This window comes from Apus apus, chromosome 19, assembly GCF_020740795.1.
Source record: "Apus apus isolate bApuApu2 chromosome 19, bApuApu2.pri.cur, whole genome shotgun sequence".
Taxonomy (NCBI): Eukaryota; Metazoa; Chordata; class Aves; order Apodiformes; family Apodidae; genus Apus; species Apus apus.
The window spans coordinates 859,995-879,729 of NC_067300.1; the positions used below are offsets into that span (position 1 = coordinate 859,995).

A 19,735-nucleotide genomic window follows, 5' to 3' on the forward strand; every position below is an offset into this window, starting at 1 on the left:
TGAGAAACCCCAGCTCCCAGAAGAAAAAGTGATGTCCTCATGCCCTGCTGGCTCCTCTCCAACATCTGGCAGATGCTCCAATGTCTCCAGGGCATCTCCAGTAGCACTGGGTGATGTTGACTCTCCCCGGAGCTGTCATCAGCAGCCCTGACATGGGGGATGAAATCAATACAATTGTAACTGGAGTGTTGTGTCCAGTTCTGGGCTCCCCAGTTCAAGAGGGACAGGGATCTACTTGAGAGAGTCCAATGGAGGCTACAAGGATGATGAAGGGACTGGAACACCTGCCTGATGAGGGAAGGCTGAGAGACCTGGGGCTGTTCAGTCTAGAGAGGAGAAGACTGAGGGGGGATCTAATCAATGTCTCTAAATACATGAGGGCAGCAAGAAGGCAGGGACAAGCTCTTGTCACTTGTGCCCTGTGACAGGACGAGGGGCAATGGATTCAAACTGGAGCCCAGGAAGTTCCACCTCAACATGAGAATAACTTCTTTCCTGTGAGGGTGACAGAGCCCTGGGACAGGCTGCCCAGAGAGGTTGTGGAGTCTCCTTCTCTGGAGACTTTCCAGACCTGTCTGGATGCCTTTCTAAGTGACCTGCCCTAGTTTTGGTCCTGCTCTGGCAGGGGGGGTTGGACTTGATGATCTTTGGAGGTCCCTTCCAACTCCAGCATTCTGTGACTCTGTGGTTCTTCAACTCTGTAACTGTTCAGGAGCAAAGTAACAGGCGTCTCCCTGTCCCCTGCCTTTTACAGCCTTTATTTGGGTGAGCTGAGCTGCCAGACGCCGCCGTCCTGCTGGGACACCAAAGGTCAGCACCGTGCTGCCGGGAGGCAGGCAACCCAGTGAATCATCCACGGGGCAGAGCAGTGAGCAGAACCAAAGGCAAGGGCACAGTCATGGGCAGGGCCCAGCTCAGCCACGTGCACAGGGCAGGACTGGGTGTTTGGGCATCTGCTGGTGGGACAATGTTGTCTCCAGGAAGACACTCAGGAGCACTGATTCCTTTATCCCAGGAGAAAAGGAAGATGATGGGAGAGGAGAGGAGAGGAGAGGAGAGGAGAGGAGAGGAGAGGAGAGGAGAGGAGAGGAGAGGAGAGGAGAGGAGAGGAGAGGAGAGGATTATATGAACCCTCTGGGACCATGCTTCTGACTTTGGGTGCTCAGTTTTCCCTTTGCCTCCAAGATCATCAGTTAATACAAGCAACTCAGGAGAGCCAGCTGGGGTGCTGCAGAGCCTCGCATGCCCTCACGCTGGCAGCGTGACTCATGGTCAGAGCCAGCATCACCCGAAGCACCCTGGCACCAAGTGCCTGCAGCCATGCACCAGCAGCCCAGCACTTGGGGAGCTCTTCCATGGCCAGGGTGGCTCTCCGTGGCCCCACATGCCAGCTGGTGGGATGGAGACCAGACCTTTAACAGGCAAAGCAGTGTCAGGAGGTGGAGAGGCATGGCTGGGATTCCGGTGGTGTGTCGGCTGAACCAACAAGTCTCTGCAGGAGCTCCTCTGGAAACATCTTGTGGTGACTCTGCATGTTGAGGACAGTCCTGTGGAAGGCCAGCCCATGGTTCTTCAGTGCTGCAGAAGTTAAGGTGCTCATCATGGCTGAGCATCCTTGGGCTGCCAGTCCTGCTGGCAGAAGCTCAGGGCACAGCAGTGCAGGCAGCCCTGCAGCCCTGATGGGCTCCTGTTGGGCTCCAAAATGCAGCCAAGCTCCTACACCCACAGGAGCAGGAGCAGGGCAGTAATCCCCAAGGCAAGGGTGAGGATGATGAAGGTGATGGCTGCAGCCCACAGGGAGGGAACATGCCCCTTGAGCCGTGCCGGAGCCTCTGCTGGGATCATGTTGGTGAGGTTCAGCATGTAGCCCAGTGTCCAACCCACATCAGCACTTCCCACCTGCCCGAGGAGAGAGGGGATGATGTTAGCCCTGCAGGGGCTGGAAGGTGCCCCAGCAGAAAAGGACCTGTTGGTCATCAGGGGTTGCATGTGAGCCAGTGTGTGCCCAGTGGCCAAAAAGGCCACCAGTATCCTGTGGCCTGTGTCAGCACTGGTGTGGCCAGCAGGAGCACAGCAGGGATCTGGCACGGCAGGGCTGGGCACTGGGGAGGGGGCACCTGGAATCCTGGGGTCAGGTCTGGGCCCCTCATGACCAGAAAGACATGGACGGGCTGGAGCGTGTCCAGAGAAGGGCAACGGAGCTGGGGAAGGGGCTGGAACACAAGTCTGATGAGGAGAAGCTGAGGGAATCAGGGATGTTCAGCCTGGAGCAAAGGAGGCTGAGGGGAGACCTGCTGGCTCTGCAGCTGCCTGGGAGGAGGTTGGAGCCAGGGGGGTTGGGCTCTGCTCCCAAGGAACAAGCAAAAGAACAAGAGGAAATGGCCTCAAGTTGCACCAGGGGAGGTTTAGATTGGATATTGGAAGAAACTTCCTTCACCAAAAGGGCTGTCAGGCCCCACCCAGGCTGCTCAGTCAGCGGTGGAGTCCCCATCCCTGGAGAGACTTCGAAGCTGGGTAGGTGTGATGCTGAGGGACATGGTTTAGAGGTGGCCTTGGCAGTGCTGGGGGAACGGTTGGACTTAATGGTCTTAAAGGTCTTTTCCAACCCAAAAATTCAGTGGTACCATAATTCTGTGAAAGCCACACTGATGGTGCAGGGCCACCTGCTCCTGCATGTCCCCAGTGGGTGCAGTAGCTGGCCCCACACCCAGTGCCATGCTGGGCTTTCTGGACTGTGGCCCTCACAGCACCCTGATGCAGGCAGCTCTTTTCTCCAGAGCTGCCCCTGCTCCTGCCCGCAGGCTGGGTTTGCTGCCTACCTTCATCTGGAAGAAGATCTTGTTCCAGCTGGTCTGGTTGAACTTGTAGGCATCGAGGAGGAGTGTGAGGATGTAGTTGGCGTTGGCGCAGTATTTGGGCAGTCGCTCAGGATGCTCTTCAGGGTAGCTAGAAGACAGCTGGGGTGGGGACATGTTTGGGAGGAAAGGAAGATACTTGCAGGCAATTCCCATGCAGGGACAATGCCCTGACAACAGCTGCACGAGGGGAAATGACTCTGTGGCCACCAGCATCCTGAAAAAGACTTCTGGACCAGGCAGGAAGTTTGGACCTGTCCACAGGGCAACTCCTTTGTGGAGGATTTACTCTCCACATGGAAACAGAGATATACTAGAACGTCTCCTGCCCCAGGTTCTTCCATCTTAGCCTCCTCATGCAAAGGGCTCCTGCCCTCTGCTCTGTGATGGTTCTAGCAGAACTCTTAGTCTCATTCATCCCCATTTGACTCCTCTCCAGGGTGGTGCCAGCAGCTGGCTCCACTCTCTCCATCCCCCAGTGCTGTAGACCCATCTCCATCCCCAGCTCCTGTTTGGGAGGGGAGGTTTTGCTGCCTTCATCTGCCCTGGCTGCCCTTTTTCCAATGTTGCATGATCAAGGAGGGTCCCAAGGTGGGTGCAGGATGGTCCTGGCTCCCTCAGAGCTCAGAGATGGCTCCAGAGCTCAGCAAGCAGGAAGCCTTGCCCTGGGGAGTCCGTTCCCCACTCCAGGACCCCTTTTCTTGTGAGGTTTCCCCACAGTCCCCCCATGGTGTGGAACGTACGTCTTCCCAGCTTCTTGTGCAGAACTGCTCGATGGTCTCCCTGACAGTGCCCAGTGACTGCCCCTCTGTCAGGTTGAGAAACTTGAAGTTGTAGTAAAAGGCAGAGAAGGCCTGAAAGGCAAGAGGTAGAAATGCCTTTGAACTTTGGTGGAGAAATCTCCCAAGGCAGCAGCCCCTGTGTGCCTTGAGGCAGGAGTTTGTCCCTCACCAGGTTTTTCCCACCCTTGCATAGTCCCAGGGCCCGGCTGTCCATGCCTGGCGGGTGCGTGGCCAGCAGCTCAAGGAAGGTGATTCCCCCCCTTTACTCTGCTGTTGTGGGACCCCACCTGGAGAACTGTGTCCAGTTCTGGAGCCCCCAACATAAGAAGGACATGGAGCTTCTGAAGCAAGTCCAGAGGAGGCCACAGAGATGATGCCAGGGCTGGAGCAGCTCTGCTCTGGAGCCAGGCTGGGAGAGTTGGGGTGTTCAGCCTGGAGAAGAGAAGGCTCCAGGGAGACCTGAGAGCAGCTTCCAGTGCCTGAAGGGGCTCCAGGAAAGCTGGGGAGGGGCTTGGGACAAGGGCAGGGAGGGAGAGGACAAGGGGTAAGTGGCTTTAAACTATGAGAGGGGAGATTTAGGTTGGATATTACAAATAAATTCTTTGCTGTGAGGGTGGTGAGACACTGGCCCAGGCTGCCCAGGGAAGCTGTGGCTGCCCCATCCCTGGCAGTGTTGAAGGGCAGGTTGGATGGGGCTTGGAGCAACCTGAGCTGGTGGGAGGTGTCCCTGCCCATGCAGGGGGTTGGATCTAGATGGTCTTTAAGGTCCCTTCCAACCCAAACTGAAAACTTGACCTGTTTTATTAAAATGGCCCAGTCTGGAGAGCTGGCTGGAAAACCAGACAGCAGCAATCCCTGGTGTGCCCTGGGGCAGTTGGGAGATTCTTGCCCCCATTCTGCTGCAGGGAGGTGACAGTGCTGTGGGACATACAGGGACACCACAGCACCTGGGGACATCCTGTGCCCAGGAGGCAGGAGGACTGAATTTGCCTTACAATGAAGTGCCCGTGGATGGGGGGCTGGGAGACGCCGTCGAAGGTGCAGTCCTGGCTCTGGCCACATGCTGAGAAGTTGAACAGCTTCTTGATGGCAGCCAGGCAGCCAGTGGCATTGCCCCTGCCCTCTAGGGTCACATTCCTGTCACTGAGGCCCAGGCGTGGGTCACTGTGGTTGGTGCAGGGGCTGGAGCTGAAGGAAGACAGTGAGAGGGTTTCGTTGTAGTCTCTTGGGTAGCAAGGGTGGTCGACTCGTGGGCTGGAGGCCGACTCCTGGGGGCAGCAAAACAGCAGGTTCAGCCTCCTTCAAACCCTCATGGTGGGCACACCAGGCACAGGGTTCACCCCGTGCTCCTCCAAAGCCGTGGGCACCAGCATCTCCCACCAGCTCGGCAGGGAAAGACCCTCCAGCTGCTTAACCCTGGTCTTGTTGGCTCATCTGCAGTCCCAGCCTGAGCTGAACATTCATCCTCACTCTGCTTTGTCTCATTCCCTTTCCACAGTGGCAGACTGGCCTTAAGGACCCAGCACATCTCTAGCCTGACCAGCAGGATCATGGTCTGGGGCACTCAAAGCCCTCTCCATCCCAGTTCTAGCTCTGTCTCTAGCTCCAGCCTCAGCCAGGAACAATCCCTGGGATCTTCTTGGCTGTGCAGTGTGAGCAAACCCTTCTGGATCAGCAAGGCTGCTTCTCCTGGAAAGGTGCACTTCCATGAAGACCCTCTTCATAGAGTTGTTCTGGTTGAAAAAGACCTTCAAGATAATCTTTTGAGTCTGATGCTAAACCATGTCCCTCAACACCACATCTATAGGCCTTCTAAACACTGCCAGGGATGGTGATTCCACCACTGCCCTGGGCAGCCTGTTCTAGGGCCGGACAACCCTTACCATGAAGAAATTGTTCCTAATATCCAATTCTAGTTATGAGGGTCCTGAACTGACTCCAGGATTCAAGGTGCCCCCTCACTAGTGTCCAGCACAGGGGGACAATCCCTGCCCTGCTCCTGCTGGCCACACTAGTGCTGACAAAAGCCAGGATGCTGGTGGCCTTTCTGGCCACTGAGCACACACTGGCTCATATTCAGCCACTGTTGACCAACATCCTCAGGCCCTTCCTGAGCAGCTTGCCAGCCACTCTTCCCCAAGTCTGAAGCATTGCATGGGCTTGTTGTGGCCTTTCCCCTCTGACCTTCATTAAAAAAGCCTGAGAAACATTTCTGGTCATCTTTTCTCAGGTCTGTACAGTCACAGAGTAGTTGAAGTTCATGGGGGAGCTAAAGGGTCACTGTGCCAACCCCCTCCTTAAAGCAGGACCAACTAGATGCAGTAGCTCTGAGCCTGGCCCAGCAAGTTCTGTGTCCTATTCCAATACTTGACCATTCTCACTGGGAAAAACTTTCTCCCTGCATCTGGTTGGGAAACTTGCATGTTCCAGGTTGTGCTTGTTGCCTCTTGTCTCATCACTTTGCACCTCTGACAAGAGCCTGGTCTTGCCTGCACCCTGGGCAAGACAGTTGTGTATGGCCAGAAGATCCCTCCTGAACTGCCTCTTCTGATGCTTCCTGTGTTCCTCTCCATGTCTGCCTACCTGTGCTCCAAGGAGTCTGTACCTGCTGGTACCTCTTTGGAAGAGCATTGCCTGTCCTTAATTTATGCACTAACAGGTCTGTGGTTGGTAGCATGAGAGCAGAGACCAGTTACCCCCCCGTTCCCCTCTCACCACAATCAATTCCTTTGCCAGGCGCTTCAGCATCTCGTTCTGCCCGTAGCAGAGGTAGCTGTGGGTGTAGATGTTGTAGTTATACCCGTACAGTGTGAACTTGGAGGCTTCACTCCAGTTTCTGACGGAACTTTCAGGCATAAAGCTGATTTGAGTGGATGCTCCTCCAAGATCCAGCGCCCCATAAATGTTGGCTGCCTCCGGATGAACCCACGCACGTGCTCTGGGGGAGAACTGCCAGGGCAGGACAGGAGAGGAGGAGGAGAAGTCCACGGCTGGGCTTACCCACCCTGAGCAAAGTTCTCATCCCATTGAAGTCAATAGGGTTTTGTTATTAAATGAAATGGTTGTTCACTTACATGATTCCTGTACCTGAGGTCCCACTGCCTTCCCTGTCCAACCAGCCTGGCCCATGTCAGAGCCAGGGACACAGAGACTGAGCTGTCTGCAGCTCAAGGTGTCCAAAGCGCTCTGAGACACCCATCCCCAGACCACAGCCCTGGTGGGGACCTGTCCTGGAGGGGCTGCCCACCCTGCAGAGGTGCCTCTGTGAGGGCAGGGACAGAAACCCTGCCCAGGAGTTCAGCGGTGCCCGCGCTGCTCTGAGCTGCAGCAGAGGAGGGGTTTGAGTCCTTCCTTCAGGCTGGCACAATGAACCAAAATGGGTCTCCCAGTGCCACACAGAGATGGACCTTCCCAGGGCAGTGAGACAAAGCCCTGCAGGAGCAAATGGTGCCTACCGGGCTGCACAGCCAACCTTGCTGTCCCCAAGGGACACTGTGTCCACATGCAGTGGAGAGATGCCCTTAATAGGCACCTCCATTCCTGATTTCTCCCTCCCCATCACTGTGGAAGCCAGAGGATAGCTGGTGCTTCCCTGAGGACATTCCAAAAAGCTGCTAACCCAGACCTTCCCTGCTGTGCTGAGCAAGCTGCAGGAAAATCAGAACAACTGTATTTAGCAGAGTGGGTGATGCACCCTTCTCCCACCTTGGTGAAGGAGTCCAGCAGGTAGTTGATGGTGATCCAGCCATAAGCCCCCTCCTCCTCTCCTGTGAGGATCTGAGCCCCTCTGAACACCACAGGGTACTCCTGCATGGTTTTAGCAACTTCAGCCAGGACTTGGTCTGCAGCTGAGCTGTTCTTCTGCCTGAGAAGGAGTCAAAGGTCAGGACACATACTCAGATACATCAATGCCACAGAAAAACACAAGCAAACAGGCTGGTTGTTTTTTTTTTTTTTCCCCAGTTCCACACAGGCTGATTTTTTGCAGCAAGCAGTTTGTGGGAAATGATATTCCCTGCTACGTAACTAGTTGAAGCTGCTCATAGAGCTGAAACCCCAAAGCTCCAGACTTGGAATTGCAAAATCAGGAGCAACTGCAGCCTCTTCCCTCCAGTGCAGCTTGGTCCCAGGACCACAGACGTTTGTGAGGCCACCCTTCCCTATCTAAGCATCTTCACAGTGCTGGAGGCCAGAAGGGATTATGCTGCAAAACCCAGGTTTGAACATCCCCTATTGACTGCTCCAACACCAGGGCTGGCTGCTGAGCTCCAAGGGGGCTTTCCAGAAGGTGCCAGCCTGGTTTCAGAGCTCTGAGAGGGGGGGGAAGATGTCTTGGGGTCCCCTGCATGTGCTCACTTCCCAGGGAAGGGGTCTGATTGCCAGGGCACAGAAATTCTGTTAGATTATCTGTAATGATAAAACCAGGAACCATGAAATGAAGGCTGACATTTGAAGAGAGCTGATAGGGGCTGGTGAAAGATGAGGGCAGGTCCTGTAGCACCCTGTTGCCTTCTGCTTCTGCCCCACTCCCCTGCCAGGACTCATCCACCTGGGCAGATGGCACATCCCCTGGTGGCACCTCAGCTCCCTTGTGGTTAATCATAGAATAGTCATAGAATCACAGACTGGTTTGGGTTGGAAGGGACCTTAAAGATCATCCAGTCCCAACCCCTCTGCATGGGCAGAGACACCTCCCTCTAGACCAGGTTGCTCAAGGCATCATTCAACCTGGTCTTGAAGACCTCCAGGGAAGGGAAATCCACAACCTCCCAGGGCAACCTGTTCCAGCATCTAACACCCTCACAGGAAAGAACTTTTTCCTAATGTCCAACCTAAAGGGATAATGAAGAGCAAACAAAGAGCTTTGAGAAATATTTCTTGCTTGGAACTGGGCATGTAACACCCTCCTGGGAGGTGGGATCCCAGGGCACCACCAGACACCTCTGAGCAGCCTCTCTGCCCCTGGGCCCACCACTCAGGACAGCTCAGCCACGCATCTGTCCCCAAGGGCTGCCTCCTCCCCACTGCCAGGTGATTGTTCATGGCAACATGAGAGCTGGGAGCTCCTGGCAGCCTGGCCTGCTGCAGGACACTGTCCTGGCAGTGGCTGCTCCATCACCCCTGCACCCCACAGTGATACCTCAGTAGCCTCATGCCTGCCGTTGCTCCAAGATAAACTGGGACATCCCTCTGTTTCGCAGCAGGAATGACCTTCAGGGCTTTTTCCAGGCACGCTCTTAGGGAGTCACCAGCTTTTGGGGGATCGTTGGCATAGCTTGATATGCCTTGCCCTGGAAGAGAGTCAGGCTGGGACAGGGTGATGGGAATGGCTGGGCACAGAGATGTGGGAGCAGGAGGACATGGGGCAGTGAGATCTGTCACCTCTTAGCAACACAGGGTGCTTTGCCAGGGCCCCCTGGTCTCCCAGGACCGGACCAACCCACGCTTGCATCCCTCTCCTGTGGTTTCCCCACATCTCCCAAGCTTTCAGCAGGGTCCCCAGCTCTGTGGTTGAGCCCTTGCCCAGCCAGGACAGCAGCCTGGGCAGCTGGGGGCTGGCCAAGGTGGAGGAATGAAAATCCAGAGCAACACCAAGGTGCTTCAGTCCCACCAAGCATGTGGGCGCCACATGGTGCTGAGGGCCCCCCAGCTATGCAGTGAAGGCAGTGGGGAGCCAGGGACCACCCTGCCTGCAGGCAGGGCTCCCACTGGGCCAGCAGTGACAACCTGATGGAAGGATCTGGCCAGGCTGGGCAGGCTAAAGAGAGGGAGGCCAGATTGTCCCACCTATGTGCAGGGCAGCACAGAGCCCATGGCAGAGGAATACTGACCTTGGGCGTTACAGGAGAAGGCCTGGCTGACCACACCAGTGTTGTTCTCCTTGTCTGAGTCCCACTCGTAGACAAACAGGGAGGTGTGGGATGAGCCTGCATCAAACACCATCCCATACTGGAAAGAAAAAACAAGGCATCATCACACTGGTGGGAGGAGCAGCAACCTAGCCCTGGTCCCACCATGGTCCTGCCAGGGTGGTGGGACCAGAGGATGCCCCAAAAATCCCCTCTGTAAGGCACAGGTGTCTGCCCCGTGGCAGTGTCAGTGCTTGGCCTCAGCACGGGTGTTTCTCACAGGAGCTGAGGGACTTTCTCATTCTCCTCCCAAGGTCTGTGCAGCAATGCCAGCCCACTTAAACATTTTTGTGGTTGTTTCCTCATGCTTTTTTATTTTCTTTCTTGGTCACATACCTTTTCTCTCTACTCTGGCCCCACCTTGTTGGCAGGAACTGCCCCCCTTCAGTGCTCTCTGCTACCCCCATGGCTGTGCCCAGCCTTGGCTGGGGCTGGCAAGGCCACACCAGCCCCAGTTGAGCACCCATAAAGCCCTTCACATCACCTCAAAACCATACCAACCCTCTTCCAGCAGCCAGAGGGGGATGCCAAACTGCAAAGGAGGGTTGGGGAGGAGCTACGATGCTTGTGCTGTGGTGTGAGAGGGTCAGGACAAAGCTGGTGGGAGCTGGCGGGAACAAAGGCCACCTGGAGGTGGATCTCCCTGTGGTGTGGTGCCCTGGGAGGGCAGAGGGAGTAAGACAGGGCTTTGCCCTCTCCATCTTCCCCAAGGTAATCTCCTTGAAACATATCAAGCATGTAGACGGTGGCTAGTTTCAGAGGAGGCTTCCCTCCCTCTGTTCTAGGTGGCTGGGCTGTATTTCTTCTGCCCGTCTCTTGTGATGGAGAGAAAACACCCACCCAGCTACTGCAAGGCAGGGCCTTCTGACCAACCATCACCTCCTAAGCTTGAAGACAAGCTGTTGTCTCTGGGCACCTGCCCAAGGTGACTGGTCTCTGCAGTGGTGCTTGGGGACCCTTTTTTGGGCTCACCTTGACTGTGGGTGGCAGGGTGACGTCGTCAATCTTCACCAGGCTGAGAACAAGGGCAATGATGGAGACTGTGACCAGTGCCCCCACAGTGGCAGTGCTGAAGTGCTTCTTGTTAGCAAAGATCATGGCAAAGGCTCCTCCTGCAAACCCACACCCAGGAGAAAGGTGGTTGGACATGGCAAGCTGGGAACAAGACAGTAGAAGCTGTGAGGAGATCGGCTCCAAAAGCTGTCCCCAGGCTGGCACTAGCTCAGGGTGTGTAGCTTGGAAATCCTGGTGAATAATCAGCTCTTTACCTGGGAACAGCAAGATTAGGATAAAATAGGGAGGGCTGGAGAAAAGAGGGGCTGGTAGCCCAGCAGCTTGGCACAGCTGCATTGGGATTGCACCAGCCCTACAGGTCCTGCACCCACTCCTTGGCTCACTATTGGGAAGGATCAGGTCCACGGGGAGCAAAGGAAACACTGCACCAAGCAGAGGAGAGCATGAGAAACAGCACAAAAACTCAAGGTGGGATATTGCAGAAAGGGACAATTATTGGATTTTCCAAGAAGTAAGGTCAGCTCACCTGCACCCAGGAGCTCCCAGAGGTGGGTGCCCAGGTGGGATGGCTCAGAGCTGGCTTGTGAGTCCTTGCTGTGGCTCTGGGCTCCTCCACTGCCTGCACTAAACCCACCTTGGACTTACCTTTTATATCCTTTGGAAGTGGATACTGCTTGAAAATCTTTTCCCCATTGTTTAATCTCAGACCTCATCAGCCTCAAGCAAAATGCCTGAACATCAGTGCTCTGTCTTACAGGGGTGTTATGGCTCAGTTCACATCTTCCCCACACCTTATCTGCAGCCAATTACTTCCTTCTCATTTGAATGAAATCACACATAGGAGCCCTGCAAGACACTTCTCTTTTTAACCCTTGTCTTCCTGCTTCTTTGTGCTTTTACACACACCCCCACCTTTCTGTTGTGTCTTTGCTCTCCCCAGTCTGAATCACAGACTGGGTTGGAAGGGACCTTAAAGATCATCCAGTTCCAACTCCCTTTCATGGGCAGGGACACCTCCCCCCAGCCCAGGCTGCTCCAAGCCCCATCCAACCTGCCCTTCAACACTGCCAGGGATGGGGCAGCCACAGCTTCCCTGGGCAGCCTGGGCCAGGGTCTCCCCACCCTCACACCAAATAATTTCTTCCTAATGTCTAGTAAAATCACACCAGAGCAGGATGATGGCCCTGCTGGGAGGTCTCAGCACCACTCACTGAGCTTTGCCTTAGGAGACATGAGAAGCCAAGAGGGCCAAGATGTCTTCATGGCCCAGATGGGTCACCCCTTCCCCGTGTGTCACTCAGCTTTGAGCTGCTCCTGGGGTCCGGGTCCCTGCAGACATGGAACCCGAAGCAGAGCCAGGGAGCAGGGAGCTCTCGGCTCCTCACAGCCCCAGCTCTGCCCACAGCTCCCACTGCTCCAGGGCTGTGTTTGGGACCTGGCAGCACAGGCAGGGATCCCACCCAGCCCTGGCAGCCCCACATGGCACAGAGGAGCTGGTGGATATGGGGACCTGCTCCCTCTGGGTGAAGCTGCTTCTTGTTGACTCAGCTCCCGCCAAGAGGCTGTGGGTGATCACACGGGTGATCTCCCGGGAAAGATCCAGGTCCCAGTTATCACAGCTGAGCCACACACAGCAGTGCCACCAGGGAAATGCCTGCCTGGAGCCCCTGCTGCAGCCACCCCCTCAGAGCCCCTTCCCTGTGGCTGGATGGGTGAGGGTTTCAGAGGTTTTGCACTGAAATGTCACCCCATGAAATGAGGGAGCAGCCGCCCTGGGGCTCTGCTGGGTGCCCACTGCCAGCTGGGGCTCAGACCTCCAGCCAGTCCCTCATCCCATGGCAATCTCCTTTGCCCTGGCCTGTGTACTTGTCTGGTGGGTGCCCAGAGGATGCCACCATTCCTGTGTTCCCACCTCCACACAGCACATGGCCTTTGGACTTCCAGCTTTGCTGGAAGGGGGTGTATGAGTACCTGGAGTATCTACTGCCTTCCCAGCTCTGGAAATCCCTCACTGGCTGCACAGCAGCAGGGCCAGGGCTGTCCTGAGCAAGGAAGACTTGTCCTCCCAGCAGGACAGAGCCACCAACCATCCCAGTCCCTCCTGGAGATGCAGCTCTGTGTGAGGACTGCCTGCACCTCTCTCCTTTTCCTGCAGACCCCACGGGTGGTGGACAAGGACAAATGCAGAGGTGGGAGCCAGGACAGAGGCTTTGCTGGCAGAGGTAGTTTTATCTATTAATACTTCTGCTAAAACACAACAATAAAAGGTAATATCCTTCAGTTTACATTAGATATTCCTGAGCCAAGTCATGGGTAATGGCTTAATAATTTTGTTGACAACATTCTCCCTGCAGAACCTCCAGGGCTGGGAGGGGGCAGGGCAAGCTGGGGGAGGCAGAGCCTGTGAGCCCCAGCAGGACCAGGAAAAAGGGTCTCTGGAGAACATCTCCCAAACCTGCATAGCATCCCTGGCACACAGCACCACACACCTGCTCCCCTCGTGGGCTCCCACAGAACCCTTAATGAACTAATTAGAACATTATCTCTTACCTTGTCCTGCTGAAAGGGCTGAGCACTGGCCCCTTCTCCTTCCCCTGTGGCACTGCAGGAGGGACAAGGCTGTTTCCCCCTGTGCCTGCCCCATGTGCAGCACCCAGCACCTCTCCCAGGAGATGCTGTCCCAGCTGGGCACCCTGGCTCCCAGCCACAGCCAGTCCAGACCTTAGTTTTCTTCAGATAATCCCACCCAAAGGGGTGTCTGTTGTTAAAAGGTGGGTTGAGTCTCAGGGTGTTGTGGTGGGCGCCTGGCAGGACCCAGCCCACAGGGCAGCCCCTGTCCTGGGGCTCCCCTCAGGGACTCTCCAGCCCCAGCCCCGTTTGTCTTCAGGGATGTGCTCTGGTGAGAGCAACCTGGGCTATTTACTCATAACTGAAAAAGTGACCTAAATGTCTCGATCTTCTGATGGCAGGTGGACAAATCTGGTAGGGAGAAGTATGGCTAGAGTACACACACACACCCCTGTTTGATCTGCTTTTCACGTGTGTTTGTTTGTCTGTGGCCCTTGAAATGACTCAGTGACACATGGGAGGAGGTTGCCAGGCTGGTGTGGGGACTCTGCAAGGCCAGTCCCACCTCACTGGGGTGACTGGTGTTTGTGGAATGAGATCACCTCCATCGTGAGTGTGTTCCCTGTGCCTTTAGAAAGGAAAACACCTGGACTCAGGGTCAAAAGAGTGTCTCATTTCCTGCCATTCAATCTCTGCACCACCAGGTCACCCAGCTCTGGCCATGGGAAGTGCAGGCAGTGGCTCTGGACATGTTCCACATCTCCAGATGACCTGCACCCCTGCCTCCCATTCCCTTTCCAGATGCACCCCAGGTCTTTCTGCTACTTGTCCCAGCAGGGACTAGCCCCAGCCCTCCCTTCCACTCTGACTCCAGCAGGATTGGTGGAGTTGGGGCCATTTAACACTGCCTTTGAGATGCCCATGTCTTCTGTTCCCAGCTGGCAACTAGCACACCAGACCTTTCTTTCTTATGGCTCTCTTTCCCAGTGTGCATCATTATTAAATGTGTCCTGATTGCCCTGACTGGCGCCAGCTGCCACCTCTCAACTGGGGGTGCTTTGGTCAGGGACATGCACCACCCCAGTCCTTTCCCCTTCCCTGTGCACAGCTACAAGCCAGCTATGAGCTGGCAACGTGTGCTTGAAGCCCAGAAACCAGCTGTGTCCTGAGCTGCATCAAAAGCAGTGGCCAGCAGATCAAGGAAGGTGATTCTCCCCCTTTACTCTGCTCTCATGAGACCCCATCTGGAGAACTGTGTCTAGTTCTGGAGCCCCCATAAGAAGAACATGGAGCAAGTCCAGAGGAAGCCACAGAGATGATCCAAGGGCTGGAGCAGCTCTGCTCTGGAGCCAGGCTGGGAGAGTTGGGGTGTTCAGCCTGGAGAAGAGAAGGCTCCAGGGAGACCTTAGAGCACCTTCCAGTGCCTGAAGGGGCTCCAGGAAAGCTGGGGAGGGGCTTGGGACAAGGGCAGGGAGGGATGTGATGAGTGGAACAATTTCAAGGTGAAGGAGGGGAGATTTAGGTGAGACACTAGGAAGAAATTCTTTGCTGTGAGGGTGGTGAGACCCTGGCCCAGGTTGCCCAGGGAAGCTGTGGCTGCCCCATCCCTGGCAGTGTTGAAGGGCAGGTTGGATGGGGCTTGGAGCAGCCTGGGCTGGTGGGAGGTGTCCCTGCCCATGCAGGGGGTTGGGACTGGGTGATCTTGAAGGTCCCTTCCAACCCAAACCATTCTATGATTCTGTGATTCCATACAACATGGAAGGTGCTGGTCCAGGGCTCTCAGGTGGGGTTTAGCACAACATCTGCATCCTCCTGAGAGCCACGAGATTAATGATACCAATAAAAATCGCAGTATTTCGATAGTGACCATGAAACCAGCAGGTGCCTGGGGAATGGGACCAGGTCCCTGCTGGGAGGGGGATGTGCTGCCCAGCACTGCACTGATGGGCTCCGTGTGTGCCAGGATGGAGGGACATGGAGCAGGGATGCTCCAGGGGCTTGGGGCTGTTAGTTGCTTGCTCGGCAGGTATCTCAGATCTGGCTCACAAGGAGAGCATGGGGTCTCCTCGGGGCCTGGGAGGCCTGAAGGTTTTTTTCTTCCTGAGAGGAGGGAGCACAGGGAAACCAGGATGAAGCAGCCGTAGGGCAGGATTTCCCCTTCCACTAGTGTCACCATGAGCACTTGGGGACAGCAGGGTGGGGACACTGAGGCAAGCAGCCCTGGAGATGCTTGGTTGCCTCCAGTGCAATCAACCAGGCCATAAGGAAACAAGGCAGAAGGTGAAACGGTGACGTGATGGAGGTGTCCCTCAGCACTTCCTGGAGACCAGGAAACCCTTTGGCTATGGGAGGTCTCCCTGGAGCAGCCAAACTGATTTGGATGAGAGCAGTTCATGATGGAGACACCTGCCTTGCCATGGTGGTGGGTGACCAGCCAGACACTTGGTATCACCTTGCTCCCTGCTTGCTCTCATGTCAGCAGGCTGTCAGCTCTCACTTCTCAAAATGTCAGCAAAGCTTCTGAAAAGCTGCTCCAGGGATGCCACCTTTGCTGCAGCCTCCCTTCCTTCAGCCTCTTCTCCTCCTTGTGCCCCTGCCACCCTGGTGCTCCCCTCTGGGCTTTCACCACTTGCTGCCAATTTATCACATCTTCCCAAGAGTGGTGACTTAAAATGGACCTGAGCTGCCATCTGCAGCCTCCCCAACAGTCCATTATTCCATAAAAGCTATAGATTAAGTCCTGAGAACACCAAGCCTGAAACTGGGGCCTGCAGCATGTCAGGGCACCCATGTGCTCATTGGGTGACATTTGCTTTTGCACTCATTGGCCATTAGCCAGGGACACCCCAAAGCCACCTCTGCATCCCACCTACCGAGCAGCTGGCCCAGCCACTCTGACCATGACCCTTCCTAAGCAGTACCTGGTGTTTGCCCTCTCTCCTCTCCAGGGTGGCTTTCACCCACCAGAGAAGGGTGTTGGGTTGGGGTAGCATGGTTTCTTGGCAAACCTGGATGAAACACCACTTATCTCTTCATTTTCCAATAACTCTTTGCCTGCTTGTCCTGACCATCCCAGCAGTTGGAAGCTGAGCTGCTGCAGTTGGCCATGGCCTACATGCAGGTAACACACATCTCCAACACAAAAGCTTATAAACAACATGAAGCAAAACAAAGCTAAATTATGAGGATTCAGGAAGAGCTGGAAAGCAGGACTGCAGGCAGAGCACCAGCTCCAAGGGGAGCAGATGTGGAGGCAGCCCCAGGCAGGGCTGCCCAGCCTCTTCCTTCCTCCCAGCAGGACTGACCTGGCACAGGCAGCCAAACCTCTTGGTGCAGGGGAGCAGACAACCAGACCAGGCTGTTCCCATGTCCCAGGCTGTGATTTGGTATCAGCACCCACCAAGTGCAGCCTGCATGCTGCTGGTGGAGAAAGTCATCCGAGGTCCTGCTCTGCTGCAAATGTTGCTTTTGCCACCCCAGATCACCAGCCAGGCTGTCCCTGGATGCAGGGACACCGCGTGGGGTTCAGGTCCCCATTGCTCTTTGGACATGCTAAATGAAAAAAAAAACAAAGCAGCAGCCAGGGACTGAGATCCCAGCAGCAATGGATGTGGCCACAGCAGGCAGAGTGGTGGCCTGGGGGGCTCTGGGGGCAGAGGAGGAACTATGGAGACTTCTGCCTTCAAGGCACGACTGGAAAGCCCCAGGGGCTGGGATGCTGCTGAGCAGCACCAGAGCAGCCTGGGACAGTCACTGCCAGCCTGGCCCTGCCAGTGCCCTCACCCCCCACCAAGCTGTGTCCCCAGCAGCCCCAGCAGCCCCAGCAGCCCCAGTAGCCCCAGGCCACTCCAGCCACCCCCAACAGTCCCCGGCAGCCCCAGCATGGCTGATGCACTGGGGAGCAGCCACATGGAGCCAGCCCCCAGCTGCAGGAGGAGCTGAGGGGTCTTGCACCACAAAGTACTTTTTAAGTCCTCGGAGCGATGCAGGTGGTGGAACCAGCACAGAGGAGGTTTTTGAGCAGAGGTGATTGGGAAAGTGTTTCAGCCAATTTAGAGATAACAATCTTTTGCTTGCATGACTGAGGTCATTTCCTGAAAGCCATACCTGGGTGAGTGCAGGCTGTGGAGCTGGCTTTTTGGCCCTGAATGCTTTCAAATGAGCACAGAAACCAGAACAGCCAAGGCCAGGTTGGGCTCCTGGCACGGCTGGAGACCTGCCTGAGCCAGCAGCTTCCTGATGGATGCTGCCTTGCAGCTCCACCCCAGGGAAGGCTGTGAAACCCACACGGCTCATACAAGACAAATTCTGGGAGCACTGAAGTCAGCCAGTATCCTGGATGTCATGTAATTCCCAGTTGTCTTGGTTTGAGCCAGGATGAAGACAATTTTCCTTTTACTGATTTTTTTTTCCCTTCAGCTCTCTTTGAACTAGCAGCAAGTTTTCCAGTCAGTGGACTGATAACACTGGAATGTTTATGTTCCTGCTGAGATGCCAAGGTCACTTTGCTCTGCTCGTTGAATCTGCAGCCTCAGGTGCTTCAGGAGCAGGAGAGTCATGTCTGCAGCCCTCCTGTAGGGAGGAGTGGAGGAGTGAACTAGACAGACAGCAAAACTGACCAAAGCATTCCATTCCATATAGCTACTTGAGCTCGGTGTAAGGTCAGGGATCATGGAAGTCAAGCCCCTTCATGCTTCTTCTCCCGTTCTCTCCCATCCATGACTGGTGTCTGGGGAGGACTCCATCTATCCATCCATCCATGCATCCATCCTTCCATCCATCCATCCATCCATCCATCCATCCATCCATCCATCCATCCATCCATCCATTCATCCCTGTTGATCCCCAGGCCTGTGCATCCTTGCCCCTCATCACTCTCCCCTCAGCTCCTGCTCTGCCCTCTCTCTGGCAGCTCTGGGACATTTCAGGGTTGCTCACAGCTCAGGAGGTGCCAGGGGAGCTGCTGGGGGTGGGGGGAGGAAAGAAGGTTTTGCACATTCCTGAGCACATCTGTATATAATTGTACATATTTTCTTTTATCATTAGTATCTAATTAAAGCTGTTTAGTTTAGTTCTCAATCGGAAAGTCTCTCTCCTTCATTTACTCTCTCTTTCCCTACCAAGATCCTGAGTCAAACCATGACACGTGTCCTGACCCTTATGTGTTGTCTCTGTGTCTTCCACAAATAAACAACCAAAATGATCCTCTCTGATCTTAGTGCCTTGCTCTTGACCTTACAACCATCTGGAAGAAGCTCCACCAACCCTGGGTTCCTTCTGTCCATGTCTTGGCCAGGGACTCTGCGTCCCTGGCAGCAGACGCAGCTGCAGGCAGGGGCTGGCTGGGGCAGGGCAGGACACGGCTCGAGCCACAGCCCCAGGGACCAGCAAAGCAGCTCCCAGCTCCTCACCAGAAACCACCCACCACATCAGAATGCTAAACCCACAACCATGCTGAGCAGATCACATGGTGCCCAGGTGCTGCCCGTGTCAAGATGCAGGTGGAGATAAGAGGTCCCTGCTTCCATCCATTCCCAGCTGTCTCCTTTAGGAGCCCTCGTGCCCCTGTGGTGGCTCAGGTCGTGCTGGACCCATGTCCTTCTCGTGCATGAAGCCCAGCAGAAGCGCCAGGGACCCCACGGCTTGCACTGAACAGGGGAAGGGTGACAGGGTCTGTCCCCTAAAGCTGTGCCAGCTGGCAGGGGACCAGCAGGGTTTCACTGAGGTGGATGCCCTAGAAGGAGTTTCATGTGGCCACATTGCCATGGCCACAGACTAGTCTGGAGCTGCACTGCTGGAGTGCAAGGACAAAGGCCCTGGCAAGTTTTGTTGCAGGATTTGGTGGCCCTGGACACAGCAATTGACTCCTTTCCATGAGGAGTAAGTCCTGGGAAGGCATATGGCTGGTCCTGGCTGGTCCCATTGCCCCGACCATGCAGGTAGCCCCCCACCCCACCAGGGCAGCCATGTGGTATCGTGCCCCTCTGTGTCCCCAGATGTACTGGGGAGCCTGTCTTACCTGGGAGCAGCAGAGCTGGGAAGTGCTGGTGGCTGGATCTTCCCTAGGGAGCTGCAGAGTGCTGGAGAGGCTGCTGCAGGTGAGCGTGCTGGCAGCGGGGTGGACGTGGCGGCGCGTCCCCGTCTCACGCTCCACACCCCGGTGACACAGCTGCTTGCCAGGCTGGGGGTGATGGTCCCAGAGGAGCCCTGCTGGGCCCAGCAGCAGGAAGCAGCCCCACTGCCCTGCAGGGCACTGCCCTGGTGACTTTGATCTTTGGGTTCAGGTTTTTTTGGTGTAATTATCTGGGTGGCTGGTGCCAGGGACTGCAGTGACTGTGCCCTCCTGACTCAGAGGCCGTGCTGCTCCTCCTGCTCCTCTGCACCTTCCCCAGCCACGTCCCCCACCCTTTGCAGCTTCAGCTCTTCATGCCAATCATGAGCTGTTCCCCAGCACTGCCCCAGCCTTGCTGCTCCCCTCACACCCAGCCCCCCAGACCCACACCAGTGACTCTTTGGTTGCTGATGACCCGGTAGCCCTGGGTGCTGGTGATGCAACACGCCTGGCCCGTGTGCCCAGAGCGACCAGGAGCGCTGTGGGCACAACAGC

The 19,735-nt window shown here is 55.7% G+C and overlaps 1 protein-coding gene across 12 annotated transcripts; it reads right to left on the reverse strand.

Annotated features, from left to right (window-relative positions):
- Positions 1–742: 742 nt before the first annotated feature.
- LOC127392492 (ectonucleoside triphosphate diphosphohydrolase 8-like) lies at positions 743–19,327 on the reverse strand. Of its 12 annotated transcripts, none has more exons than XM_051636519.1 (11): positions 19,148–19,327; positions 17,236–17,700; positions 10,519–10,658; positions 9,469–9,586; positions 8,778–8,928; positions 7,343–7,502; positions 6,353–6,586; positions 4,633–4,905; positions 3,599–3,709; positions 2,820–2,957; positions 743–1,547 (listed from the first exon to the last, which is right to left on the reverse strand). In XM_051636519.1, exons 3-11 carry the CDS (start codon positions 10,642–10,644, stop codon positions 1,194–1,196), a joined length of 1,665 nt encoding a protein of 554 aa, XP_051492479.1. In that variant the 5' UTR covers positions 10,645–10,658; positions 17,236–17,700; positions 19,148–19,327; the 3' UTR covers positions 743–1,193. The 12 variants fall into 12 exon arrangements, with proteins under 12 accessions (XP_051492479.1, XP_051492480.1, XP_051492476.1 ...); XM_051636524.1 differs by lacking the exons at positions 17,236–17,700; positions 19,148–19,327 and adding exons at positions 3,925–4,069; positions 13,111–14,318 and having other exon boundaries at positions 1,454–1,578; positions 2,820–2,946; XM_051636525.1 differs by lacking the exons at positions 17,236–17,700; positions 19,148–19,327 and adding exons at positions 3,925–4,069; positions 13,111–14,318 and having other exon boundaries at positions 1,456–1,547; positions 2,820–2,946.
- Positions 19,328–19,735: the final 408 nt, after the last annotated feature.